Genomic DNA, 14,390 nt, shown 5'->3' on the forward strand with positions numbered 1-14,390 from the left:
GTTTATAAGAGAAGGCAAATAATTATGTGTTTTATTTATTTTTTTTATCTAGCTGATATAGATGGGTCTCTGAATCCTCAGTTTGAATCAGTGGAACGCCATCGATTTTTTTTCAACCATTTATTAATAAAATCTTGATAAAAAGTGGAAATTCACGCGACTTGAGTTAATCGCGGAAACGGAATGCAACTACAATATCACTTCAGAATTTCTCACCTTCTCAATACCAGCCAGTCACAAATATATAGTTATGCTTTTGTATAGGGGTTGCATATATTTGACCATAAAACTGTCTACACTTCTATGTGTATATAGCTCAGGATTTTTAAACTTATTTTGATACATGCCATCAAATCATATTTCCACGATTAGTTATTTATAGATAAAAAAATTACAAGGTAATTTTCTTACTTAATGCTAAATTCGAGTCAAATTTAAAATTTTTATTTTTGTGCTCAGCAGCCATATTGAGATACAAACGTTTGAATTAAATATCTGAGAATCTCAAGATTAAAAATAAATAAATATTAATTAGAAATCTAATACAGCTTGAAACCCTGAGAATCTAAATTACCAATATATACCTATCAAATACAAAAATAACAAACTCATAATTATTTGTTTTTTAAGGAGTATTTCGACTCATATACTTTGTTTGAAGCACATACCTAAATGCATCTTTATTAGAGTTCATATTTTTCTGACAATTTTGGTCTTTATTTGAATGTTTAAGGATGAAAAGAAGAGGAAATACTAACGAAGAGCTATAAACTGACAAGACTCTAGACTGACAGGACTAGCCATTATAAGCGTTCACTGAAATATTGAGGTAGACATCGGCCGTGTAATAAATAGATATGGCGGGAGTGGAAATAGAGATATAGAGTTTTTCTTATAAAATCGTGAATTCCGTAATTAAAACGAAATATATCTAACTTTAAAAAATGGAAAGATACGCTATGTTGTTATGACACTTACAACCCTCATTGCCTATACTTAAGACTCTCGTTTTAAATATCTTCTATGCATTTCTATCTCTTCGTTCTGTTTTTTCTTTTTTTTGTTACACTCCTAAAAGAACTAGCATTTAATGTTTGATATATCTTTTACGAATATACAAGTTGTATCTTTTACGGATATACAAGTTGTATCTTTATCCTCATTTCCTATTCTTCTTTAAATAAAAAAAAAGTTGTTTTTTTTAACTGAAAGTAAGGAACGACATTAAAACTTAAAACGAACAGATATTACTTCGTATATGAAAGGAAATTTTCCTCCTCAACGCCCCACTCTTTACGCTAAAGTTTGACTCTTTCTCTTAACTTACTTTTTAAAACAGTAAAAAAAATTTTACAAAAAAAATGAGCTTCAATTATTTATTGATGGTGATTTGCGGTAGTTTTACGCTTGGAAGATTATTTGACTTTATTTCTGCCTTTATTTTTTTTTGTTTATATAATTTTTTTTTGGTATTTTTTTCTCCCCTGTTCTTTCCCGGCCATGGAGCCTTATGGGGGAGATTGTCTTGAAGTAATTTTTTTTTGTTTATAAATTTTATTGTTAAATAAAGAACTCAGAACTCATTTTTGGCTTAATGGAGCCAATTTTTACTTTTTTCTGTAGAACTTGCTCTGCGGAAAAGGTTTTTTTTTTTAAATTAATATTTAACTACAAGTTATTTTCGTTTTTTTGTCATCTTTAGTTTGCCAAAACTACCATATATATATATATATATATATATATATATATATATATATATATATATATATATATATATATATATATATATATATATATATATATATATATATTTATATAACTTATACCTAAGTTTTCAAAAGAATCCTACATGGTGACCTAATTTACACTCTTGCTAAGAAGTTCTTGACTTCTACTCTTATTTGTTCAGTAAATTGAATACATCTCAAAAACGAACTTGTAATAGTAATGTCACTTGCATCAAGGTATTGGTGACACAGATTCGTTAGTTTGAAAAGAAAGAACTGTGACACGATACATTTCTCATTTCTTCGAAAGAATTTCAGACACATTGGCTTAAATAATAAAAAAATGCTACATAGTGAAATGAGGAAGAAGCCCTATAGAAGTTATAGTATCCTCTTGTTTTTTAGCATGTATTCTTCGCCTATCTTCTATATTTAAATACTGTAAAATACCAGTATTCAGGTCATTTTGATAACCCTGGACACCATGTGTGGAGGGCGTGCCATTTTTATACCCCATTGTGTATAAATAAATAGTCCTTTTTATGTGTTCATCATTCAGAATAGGCCAACTAAGTTTTACGATCAAATAACTGAACTAAAGGATTCTGAATTTTTTGGGTACGAAAAAATCTTTAAAAAACGCATAAAATTTTTTTCCATATTCATTCTTGTTACGATTTTACCAGTCGAACAAACCTTTTTTTGCGGTGGAGGGGGTCAAAAATTCTAACCCCCCTGGATACGGCGATGGTATGTAATGCATGTATCTAAGAGAATGTATTCCAACTTAATGTAGCCTAGGTCATGTACTCTTTAAGGTGGAAACTTATTTTAGCACTACAAGCAGCTCAAACTTCAAGAAATATTCTATTTTTCTTTCGTTTTCGTTCTCTTTTCTGAGTCTCAAGGGGTGAAAATGAACGGAAGTAATTTTCTTTACCTATTGAATTTCCTTCCGAAAGTGAAAGAGAAGGGGAGCAAGGTCAAGCCACAGGAAAGAATTAATTAATGTATTCGAGATTGACATAATGGAACATCATATATGATTTACTTTAAAAGGAGAGTTGAAATTAAAAATTTAACTATTATCGTCTTTCTAATATTATCTGTTAATCAGAAAGAAACAGTTGGCTATTTAGAAATAGGCTAAGAAATGACTGTAGAAGTTTTGGTCAAAACACTCTGGAGCTTTTCTTTTGTTGGATTTTCGTTTCTAATTATTCTTGATATAAATCGTAAATTGCAAGTTGTTCCAATTCTGGCCAACCTTTTCTTCGTAGAGACGTAAAATTCTGTTTCTCTTCTGTCAAAATGGTCTTTACATTCAAACGATTAACTATACTTCGATTGGCTTGTAGGCTCTTATTTGATAGGCTTGGACTGTGAGGTTTAGGATATTCTGCCCCTTGCATACTTGATTCTGTTTATCTAAACTGCATACAAACACGTCTTTTCATCGTTGTTCATTTTTTGTGTTTTTATTTTTTGACACTTAAATAAGAATTCACCCCTTCGGAGCTTGTGGTAGTGATTTTTGGAATAAATATCTTATCTTACCTAGTCCTGTTTAAGGTGGGATACAGGACGACCTAGACATTTGGTATCAATTATTTTATGATACTTAAATAGGAATTCACCCCTTCGGAGCTTGTGGTGATGATTTTTTGAGTAAATATCTTACCTATTCCTGTTTAAGGTGGGATACAGGACGACCTATACATTTGGTATCGAGTCCAAAACTTCACGCCAATAATCCTATAAGAGGCTTCACTGGACTTGAAAGATTTCTAAAACTTCTAAACAGACCCTACACTATATTCAATAACAGATAAAAGATGATATAACACAAGTTGGCTACAAAAAGTTTAAACAGTGTGAAACATCAAAATTCTGAGATTGTGTCTTGAAAATCTTGAAGGAATATTCCAATGAGTACAAACAGTCCATAAGAAGAAGAAGTGCGTCCAGGGTATACAATAGTTATGACATTTTCAAGGAATGATGCAACGCCATCATTCAAATTATTTGCGGTTTCCACAACCAAAAAATTTAAAGTTTATTACTGGATCCTAGTAAAGAAAGGTAACTTCCAAAAAGCGGTTCCCTCTTTGCTAGGTTCCAGCTACTAAAAGGCCATAGGCTTTTCCCTGAGCCTGATATGCTTTTTTACGTGCATACTTTAATATATCTTTCCAAGACTACTTTACGCAAAGGAAGAAAACCATGGTTATACTTTAATTTGATCAGTCTGTAATCAGCAATAACTAAACAGTGGTAAGGAGTGGTAGTGACCTGGTAAATAATTGGATTCATTTTCTGGGGGCATTGGCAGTTTTGAGCCACTGGCTCAAAAAAGAAAAAAAATTAATAGTGAACTAAATTTGTCATCAGAATTCAAGTTTCTTTCTAGCCTTTTCTGATTTTCGCTTTTCATAACTGCGAATTTTTACAATATTTATTTAGTCATTTTACTTCCTTTTTCTATAATTAATTGAATAGTTTCCGGAAAATTTATCAACTAGAATTTAGTACAATGTCTCACTGCAGGTTTGTGTCGGTGTCGTTAGCCCTGATGAGCAATGTTGTGTCCCTAAAATATCCTTTAAACCATAGTCCAAATATATTTTTGATACTTTATTATAAAAATAAATTAAAAAAGAAACAGAAAATACGCAGACTAGATAGTGACATTAAATGCCATATGTATTAGAGAGCTAACTCATGATATGCCCTAATTATAAAAATAAAAACTGTACACCGTATATCACATAGCCGAAACCAGAGTACGAAGAGTTCTATTACACTAACATATCCATATCTAGTTTCGAAATAATTACATTTAGGCTTGAGTGGAAATTCTAAAGACTGCACAAAACTTCTCAATGTTACAAATATTCCACTTCTTCAGACAAAAATGGTAAAATTTAAAATTAAAGCCATGCTTGTCAATTTTTGTTTTAACCATGTCAGTGATAACGCATCTACATTCAGGAGTGCTTAACAGACGCAGCTAGATAAAGGTTGTAGTGTTAATAAATGAGGGGCACCCTCTCCAGAGGACTCGACAGAAAACACAGAAAATGAAGAAATTCCCCTCCTTAGGTGTAGATGCACAATATTTGGAATCTTGCCCAAATTTGTATCAAGGATGTCAACATATATGTTTACATTCGGTATATACCCATACCCCTTTGTGCCTGCCCATTATTAAACACGGGATTTATCGGATAAATAAACTACGACTGTTTTATTTAAGAGAAGTTCTTTGAAGAACTTATTTAACTAGGGTTGTTCTATCAGCAGCACGTAATTACCCGAGTGAGATATTCTAAAGCTTTCAATGAACAGGGGTCTGTAGACTCTGCCGTTGAATTCGACAAGTACAATAATACCCAAGCCCCATTTAGAATTTTGCTGTCTGTAATTATGCCAGTGCACATGCAATCTGGTACTGTCAGAAACACCAGAATACTTGTATAGCCCCTATAAAAGTTATTTTAATTGAATGTGCGATTATATTAAGTTGATTTACAATTAATTTCTACTAGAATTAAATTGAATTTAATTCGTTCTTCGCTTATTTTAATTAATTTGATTTACTTAAAATTAAATCAATTAAATAAATAACAAAATAAGAGCTCTTGTTAATTGATTCATACATTAAATATTATTTAAATAGAAATTCCTATTAGAAATTTAGTGCAAGAGTATCCTACTATAAATTTCGAAACTAAAACTAATTTTAAAGAATTAAGTAATAATTTTAATATTTAAAGAATTCCTATTTAAATATTATTTAAATACGAATTCCTAGGAGGAATTTAGTGCAAGAGTATCCTACTAGAAATTTTTAAATTAAAACTAGAAAAATCGAAACTGAAGAATTTCGCTGCTGACAGGAACTGGTTGAGTAATGACACCAGAATTTTACCGGTCACTTGGTTTTTGAAATTCTCACCTTAGATAATGATTCTCGCTGCATTACTCGTCCTAAAATATATTGCGTATAGTGCAAAGAATTAGCCTCACAACAAATTGGGACTTAAAGCAAGCCAAATTAAAAAAGGTGCTAGATACAATTTTCCGAACAGAAGTAATTATTAAAGAGATTGTTTAGTTGAAACAAATCTCTTTATGTTGCTAGTCATTGAGTCTAGTCACTTAATGAAAATATATATGCAGAGTCTGCAAGCAAGTGGTATATCGAAGAGCTCTTGGCAAACATGCCATAAAATGTTAATTACAGATGATTCAAATAGATAGCTCTTCGATTTCGTCACCAATGGGAAATTGTCCACATGTAATGACTTTCTTTATTCGATTACGTCAACATTTCGATGGCAAGAATTGTAGAAAAAAAATAGCTTTATGCTTCCAATATTCGGACTCATTTATGGACTGATGAGTTAGGACTCCAGAACTTATTGATTAAATCCGTTTCGGCATACAAGGCTGAATTAAACTCCATAACCTCATCGTCTTTATACTTGTATTTCATCGATTCATCTGTAAAAAAAAATATAGTTATTAGAAGATAGATGCAGTTTTAAGAAGGTATTGAGCGTACCTCTTGTCTTCATAATTATTCTAGAGAGAAATATGGAGCAAGAAAAAAATTTCGTAAGCCTATTAAAACTCTTCTTCATACTGTAGTGATCACTAGGACACTTTTGCAGAAAGTGAAATTTTTTGCCCCAACGATAGTTTTCCAGGAAAACCCATAGATACCCTTTCTTCCAAGTGGCAAACCCAAGTGCACTTATGTTGACTCGATTTACATGTAAGACTAGAGAAATAAATACGGACACTACTTAACAAATAGAAATACGTTGGAATTTATAGGGGGAGGGGATTTACAAAAAAGGGAAACTGGATTAAAAGAAAATTTGGAAAAATCACAAGAGTTGGGCAAAAAAAATCAGTGTGTACAGACGAAGCAACTTTGATAAAACAATCCCGGTTTCTCATTTTCGTTCCCTGCAGCAAAGTAGGCGTTTTTCTTTCCAACAAAGCATCGCAGAGTGTTTAATAAAGACGTTATTAATAAAGGGTACATAATAAAATATATAATAAAGGGTATAAAGAGGGTATTATCTGAATAAAGTATTTAAACTACAATAAATTTCAATCCGTATGCATTTCCAATATACACTGACATTGACTCTCATCCCCACAGGGTGTCTAAGATTTTTTTTTCTGGATCTCCAGTTTTTTTTTTTTTTTTTTTTTTTTTTTTTTTTTTTTTTATTCTGTTTTATAAAAATAATAAAAACACTCTAGTGTTAAGAGTGTAATACAGTAGGCACTTTTCTATTGTCTTGAGGACGTGTCAAATGATCTTAAATCTAGCAGTACTAAAAATGTTGTTCTTTTTCGTCCAAGTCACGGCTGGTGTCTCCTGCCAGTTAGCAGGCCAATGGACCTCTGCAGTTAGATTTGCTGCACAAAGACCATCTGAAAAAGTATCAGCTCTTAGAGGCACAATTTCCGGAATAATACATCCTTTGCTTTTGTCCCAATTATTTTTACTACTGATCGCAGTCTAATTTGAGTGTCATTTTTTTAAACATACTGAAACGTTAGGGTCTATACAATTATTAAGTAATTTTTTTTTTTAACTGAAAGTAAGGAGCGACATTAAAACTTAAAACGAACAGAAATTACTCCGTAGATGAAAGGGTTTGCTCCCTCTTCAACACCCCGCTCTTTACGCTAAAGTTTGACACTTTCTCTAAGCTCTACTTTTTAAAACGGTAAAAAACTTTAGCGTAAAGAGTGAGGTGTTGAGGAGGGAGCAGCCCCTTTCATATACGAAGTAATTTCTGTTCATTAAGTTTTAATGTCGCTCCTTACTTTCAGTTAAAAAACTTGTTTTTTTTATTTAATTTCTGAACGTTTTTGAATGAATGCATGCTTTGATTTTGGCTTTCCGCAAATAAATAATTAAAAAAAAATTATTTTTTTTGGCTAAATGGCTTTCTCATAATTTTGATCCAATGATTTTGAGAAAAAAGGAGCGGGGGAGGAGGCCTAGTTGCCTCCTCAATTTTTTGGTTACTTAAATAGGCAATTAGAACTTTTAATTTTTTACGAACGTTTTTATTAGTAAAAGATATCCGTAACTTAAGAATTAGCTTACGCAACGAACTTCTGTATTTGTATGTTTTTATTACGTATAAGAGGGGGTTTACCCCCTCGTCAGTACCTCGCTCGTTATAGTAAAGCTTAAATTTTGTCCCAATTCCTTAAGAATGACCGCTGAATAACAAAGGCCGTAGAATAAGTAATTGAAATTACTAAAAATACTTTGGCGTAAAGAGAGAGGTATTAGGAGGAGGTGAACCCCTCATATGCGTAATAATTTCTGTTCATTTTAAGTTTTAATGCTGCTCCTTAATTTCAGTTGAAAAAACTTCTTCATATTTATTTTTCATTGTTTTTTTTTTAATATTGCTAGAAAATCCTGAGCTCCATTCACGGAAATTTTCGAAAATAGCGACGAAGACCACACTGCCTTTCCATAACAAACAAATTCAAAGTAGAAACAATAGGGAAAATCTTTTCAAGATAGTGGATACCAGGTCTATGAATATTTCGGTCCTATGTCCAAAGGCCGTGTTCAGCACAATACGAGAACAAGAGAGAAAATATGTATATATAAATAAACGTACATTAAATTGTGAGAATTAAAACTAAATGATGTTATTTAAAAACTTTTTAATATTCACAATACTGATTTCCACTGTCTTGAAAAGATTTTCCCTATTGTTTCTACTTTGTATCTGTTTGTTATGGAAATTTTCTTCCCCCATGACAAATTCCTCCATGGAAAAGTTCCCCTATCATATCTCCTTCTTCTCAACAGCTCCCCTCTTCAACCGAAAAATCCCCCTGAAAACGTCTGTACACTTCCCAATAACCATTACTATATACAAGCACTGGTCAACGTTTGTAACTTGTAGCTCCTCCCACGGGGACTGTGGGGGAGTAAGTCGTCCCCAAAGACATAGTTATAAAGTTTTTAGACTATGCTGAATAAAATGAATATCTCGGAATTCTGATCTGGTGACTTTGGGAAAATAATTGGCGCGGGAGGGGGCCAAGGCGCCCTCCAATTTTTTTGGTCACTTAAAAACGGCACTAGAACCTTTCATTTCCGTTAGAATGAGCCCTCTCGCAAAATTCTAGAACTACTGGGTCGATATGATCACGCCTGAAAAAAAAAAAAAAATAATAATAAATAAAAACACGCATCCGTGATCTGCCTTCTGGCAAAAAATTCAAAATTCCAGATTTTTGTAGATAAGAGCTTGAAACTTCTGCAGTAGGGTTCTCTGATACGCTGAATAAGATGGTGTGATTTTCGTTAAGATTCTATGACTTTTAGAGGGTGTTTTCTCCTGCTTTCTCAAATAAGGCAAATTTTCTCAGGCTCGTAGCTTTTGATGGGTAAGACTAAACTTGATTTTAAACTTATATATTTAAAATCAACATCAAAATGCGATTCTTTTGATGTAGCAATTGGTATCAAAATTCTGTTTTTTAGAGTTTGGTTACTACGGTTCGTTACCAAGAACTGTTTGATAAAACAACCAGTCCTATGTAATTTTGGTAATAAACATTTGTCATTATAGACTTTGATATATGCATACACACACACACACATATATATATATATATATATATATATACATATATATATATATATATATATATATATATATATATATATATATATATATATATATATATATATATATATATATATATATATATATATATATATATATATACACAGTAATAACCATAATAGGACTTTTTGAGCTATTTAGATCTTATTGTATTGAAAATAATTTGACTTAATAAATAACTCACTAAATACTAATTAAAATGTAGCTGAAGTCAGAGTTTTACAACATTTTAAATTCATGCTAACTTTTTATTAGTATTTGGTAAGCCCAAATGGCAAGGAGGGGGGGGGCATCAACGCAATTACATGTTGTAAGTTACATTCATTTAAGGCTATTTCTATTGCTTAATGTAATTTTTACCTTTGTTGTTTTTTTCTCTGTTTTTTTTTCTGAGTTTGGTAATTCCAGTAATAATGAAAGGATAAACAGAAACAAGCACAATTTGTGATAAACTTTGACGGAAACGGTAGGAGTAAAACATCTAACTATGAATTAGGATAATTGTCCACTATGTCACATAGTCATTTGCACTTGCTAACCACCATGTCCAATGTCAACATGTTGATACTCCATATTTTTCTCACCCCCCTCTCTCCTGCCACTAGCTGACCAACATATTTTATTCCTAGGATCATAAAAACCAGTGAAATAACGTAAAAGGACGCAAAAAATTAAATTTAGCCCCCCGCCCACCACACACAAATTTTCGAATTACAAAGCTTAGATCATTTTGTGATCTACAGTCTTTCTTCTTACCCCAAGATCCCAAAAAGTCACTGATGTTGGATTCAAATTCTCTTTACTTTGGCTCATCCCTGTTGGATCAACCTCTTATTTGCTTTACTTAGGATCTCTTTATGAAACAATTTTTCTTCCTAGACCCACCTTACCTAAGAGTAGATCTTTGAATATTTACTCACCACAAAATCTTTCTCCTGGTTTAAAACTGTCACAATTTAGACTGGGCAGCGACGATTGTACCCCTCTTTCTGCAGAACGACTCAACATTCTCTCCGCTTCTGGATTTTTTTGTTCTTCTTTCCTTCTGTTACTAGATCGGGAGCTGCTCGAGCTTCTGGTATCAGAGGGCTGTGAAGCCAATAGATGACGTCTCGGAGCGGGTGTCATAGGGTTTAGTCCATCACTTGAAGTAAATATTATTCCGTTACGTTTAGTTACAGCCGGTGTGCTTTGGACACTTCCAGGTTTAGATATAATTCCAATGATACTCTAAAAGCATACAAAAGAAAAAATGTCATAGGTCTGGAGAATAGTAAAACAAAAATTCTAAACTTTCATCAAATTCATGATATACCAAAACCATAATCTCATAAGCTGAATCCTGAAATAAAGCAATTTTTTATATTCTACAGATTCAAATTAGAAGGCGATTGTCGATATTTGACAAAAAACACGTAAAAAGTAGGATATAAAATAACAAATTATTTACAATATTCAGTTAAATTACTTATACAGGAAGAAATCTGACAGGGAAAGAGTTGATTTGTGTACTGATATCAATAATAAAGGAAAAATGCGCTGGAGTGACGGTGAATCCTTAAATTATTCCCCAAAACCAAAGAAAGGGCACCAAAATATGACACAATACCCCTAAATTCTGACATCCGTAAAATGACACAACACTCCATGGGAGAGAATATTTATATTAATAATATATGGTAATTTGCAAAATAGTCACGAAAGTATTATAATACTTTGTGAAATAAGTGGGTTCAAACCCCTTCCCATGACCAATAAATGTTTGTCTGACTTGTCAAAACGTATTAAAAATGGATATAAAAATTTTTTTATGCGTTTTTTTGTGTATCCCCCCCCCCGAACGAAAATTCCTTGCGTAAAACAACTCCCGAAAAAAAACTAGATACGGCTCTGTATATATATATATATATATATATATATATATATATATATATATATATATATATATATATATATATATATATATATATATATATATATAATGCATCTTTTCAGGGCTTAAAAAAGAAAAGCAAAAATAACTACCTGATTTCCTGAGAAGGTCATTCCAACGTTTTCCTGATAAGGTGGGTATGAAGGCGGAGGTGGTAGTAAATCTGACCAGTTTGGTGCACCCTTTTGTCGATTTTTGTAGATTTTTGCTTGCTCAGTATCTAAAATATGATTTTCTAAATAAGTTCTTTGAGTTGCCAAATTTCCCTTTAGAGACCAGATTTCACACCACCACACGGCTAAAGAATATCTTCGTGTAGGGACTTTCGGCTGAATTTTTTATCAGAATAGAAAAATCAATTATGGAACCAGCAAAATTATACTTATTTATATAAAGAAAAAAAAAACTTCCTACTTGCTCATCCCTTTCATTTATGTGAAAAACCTGTCTCTAATACTGGAAAAAGGACAGACATGTGCCGGAAAAAACAACCAGCAATACAACAACAAAACACAAACATTTGCTTTAACTAAACAACAAAATGAAAAGCACAATTATAGCTCCAACAAGAATACTAAACCACTGATGATCTGTTTTTTTTCCGTTTTTGACAAATTTTGGAACTCTGATTTCTGCACCAGCGATTACTTCAATTAATAATCCAGCCGGAATCACGACATTGACAGGAATGCCATTTAACAGTCGTTGGTAGACAAAATTGTTCAGCGTTCTCCTAGAACCCACTTTAAACCTCTGTACTAAATAACAACAAAGACCACAGTGTTTTTTCTAATTACTAAAAACAAGAAGTTATAGGGAATGAGAAATTTCCTGAAGAGAGAGATTAAAACAAGACCTTAGCGAATATTTGGCTATATGACTAATAGCCGTTTTGAGCAGAATATAAGATGAAAATAAAAACAAAAATTCCAAAAAAAGTGTTTTCATGAGGTGGTAAAGGTAAGACCCTGCCAATTTTTTCGATAGTAAAACTTTTTTTTTGCCGAAAATTTTGTTAATGATGCTTATTAGTCCTATTCCTGAAATATTCGGTTTGGTTTTTATTTAATACCCACCTGTAGAAAATTCCTCAGTCCACGTGACTTTTTTTTTTTTTTTTGTACAAAGCAGAACAATCCCAAATACATTTTTCTAAGAGACATCTGGCGTCATTGCGATTCAAACTTGCACCTCTTGCACAGAAGGAAAAAACTATTTCTTACAAAATAAACCAGAGCTAAGAGCTCATATGGCACTTGTGACGAGGCAAGAAGAGCTAAGAGCCAAGAGCTCATATGGTATGAGCTCTAACAAAATTCTAAGAATCAATAGATTGATTTAAAAGGAAAATCAGAGGCTTAATGCCGGTCAGGATTTAAATTAGGAGCTCTGAGTCACGATGTCCTTCTAAATATCAAAATTCATTAAGATCCGATCACCCACTCATAAGTTATAAATACCTCATTTTTCTAATTTTTCCTCTCCCTTTGGCCCCCCAGATGGTCGAATTTGGGAAAACGACTTTATCAACTCAATTTGTGCAGCTCCCTGACACGCCTACCAATTTTCATCGTCCTAACACGTCCAGAAGCACCAAACTCGCCAAATCACTGAACCCCTCCCCCCAATTCCCCCAAAGAAAGCGAATCCAGTACGGTTACGTCAATCACGTATCAAGGACATTTGCTTATTCTATCCACCAAGCTTCATTCCGATTCCTCCACTTCAAGCGTTTTCCAAGATTTCCCACTCCAACTCCCCCCAATGTCAACGGATCTAGTCGGGACTTGAAATAAGAGCTCTGAGACATGAATTCCTTCTAAATAAAAATACCTCAATTTTTCTAATTTTTCCAAATTAACACCCCCCAGCTCCTCTAAAGAGAATGGATCCATTCCAATTATGTCAATCACGTATCTAAGACTCCTGCTTATTCTTCCCATCAAGTTTCATACCGATCTCTCCAATCTAAACGTTTTCCATGATTTTAGGCCCCCCCCCCGAACTCCCCCCAATGTCACCAGATCCGATCGGGATTTAAAATAAGAGCTTTGAGACACGATATCTTTCTAAATATCAAATTTCATTGAGATCTGATCACCCTTTCGTAATTTAAAAATACCTCATTTTTTCTAATTTTTCAGAATTACCCCCCCCCCCCCAACTACACCAAAGAGAGCGGATCCGTTCCGGTTATGTCAATCATGTATCTAGGACTAGTGCTTATTTTTTCCACCAAGTTTCATCCCAATCCCTCCACTCTAAGTGTTTTCCAAGATTTCCCAATGTCACCAGATCCGGTCGGAATTTAAAATAAAAGCTCTGAGACACGATATCCTTCCAAACATCAAATTTCATTAAGATCTGATCAACCGTTCGTAAGTTAAAAATACTTCATTTTTTCTATCCTTCCGAATTAACGGGCCCCCACTCCCCCCCAGATGATCAAATCGGGAAAACGACTATTTCTAGTTTAATCTGGTCCGGTCATTGATATGCCTGCCAAATTGCATCGTGCTAGCTTACCTGGAAGTGCCTAAAGTAGCAAAACCGGGACTGACAGACCGACAGAATCTGCGATTGCTATATGTCACTTGGTTAATACCAAGTGCCATAAAAATGGTGATTTAAGGTATAGGCTATCTCAATTGTTTTCAACGTCCCTAATTATCTTTTTAGGTACTTATGTATTATAGCGACCCCACTTAAGTTCTTGATTCGAGCAGATCTGGAAGATCTGAGAAAAGCCAGTTTAGCTGTCTGTATTCTGAGACAATTAGCTTAGGCTCGGTGGGAAAAGTACGTTGTAGGTATATTCCAATTAAATATTTAATAAATAGTTGATATTTTGGTTAGGTCATGTTAGGTATTTAATATAACGCTTTCTCTGCGGCCTGCTTTCCATAATTCTTTGTCGTGGTTTCGATCATTTTGTTGATTAAGTATAGTATTTTCATCATATTTAGGTACATTTCATTAAGATTAACCTAACTTCACTTCTTGAGTGGGGTCGTTATAGTACCTCCTTTCTTTGTCATT

General features: G+C 33.1%; 1 protein-coding gene across 1 annotated transcript in view; it reads right to left on the bottom strand.

The window, feature by feature from the left end:
* Positions 1-4,348: 4,348 nt before the first annotated feature.
* Positions 4,349-14,390, bottom strand: part of LOC136026372 (protein sax-3-like) — a 170,625-nt gene continuing 160,583 nt past the window's right edge. Inside the window, exons 16-18 of the mRNA XM_065702917.1 lie at positions 11,444-11,571; positions 10,339-10,648; positions 4,349-6,233 (exon numbers count right to left, since the gene is read on the bottom strand). Of these exons, the coding sequence (XP_065558989.1) occupies positions 6,115-6,233; positions 10,339-10,648; positions 11,444-11,571 (557 nt within the window). The 3' untranslated portion in view covers positions 4,349-6,114. The remainder of the gene's footprint in view (positions 6,234-10,338; positions 10,649-11,443; positions 11,572-14,390) is intronic.

Source organism: Artemia franciscana, chromosome 4 (genome assembly GCF_032884065.1).
Source record: "Artemia franciscana chromosome 4, ASM3288406v1, whole genome shotgun sequence".
Taxonomy (NCBI): domain Eukaryota; kingdom Metazoa; phylum Arthropoda; class Branchiopoda; order Anostraca; family Artemiidae; genus Artemia; species Artemia franciscana.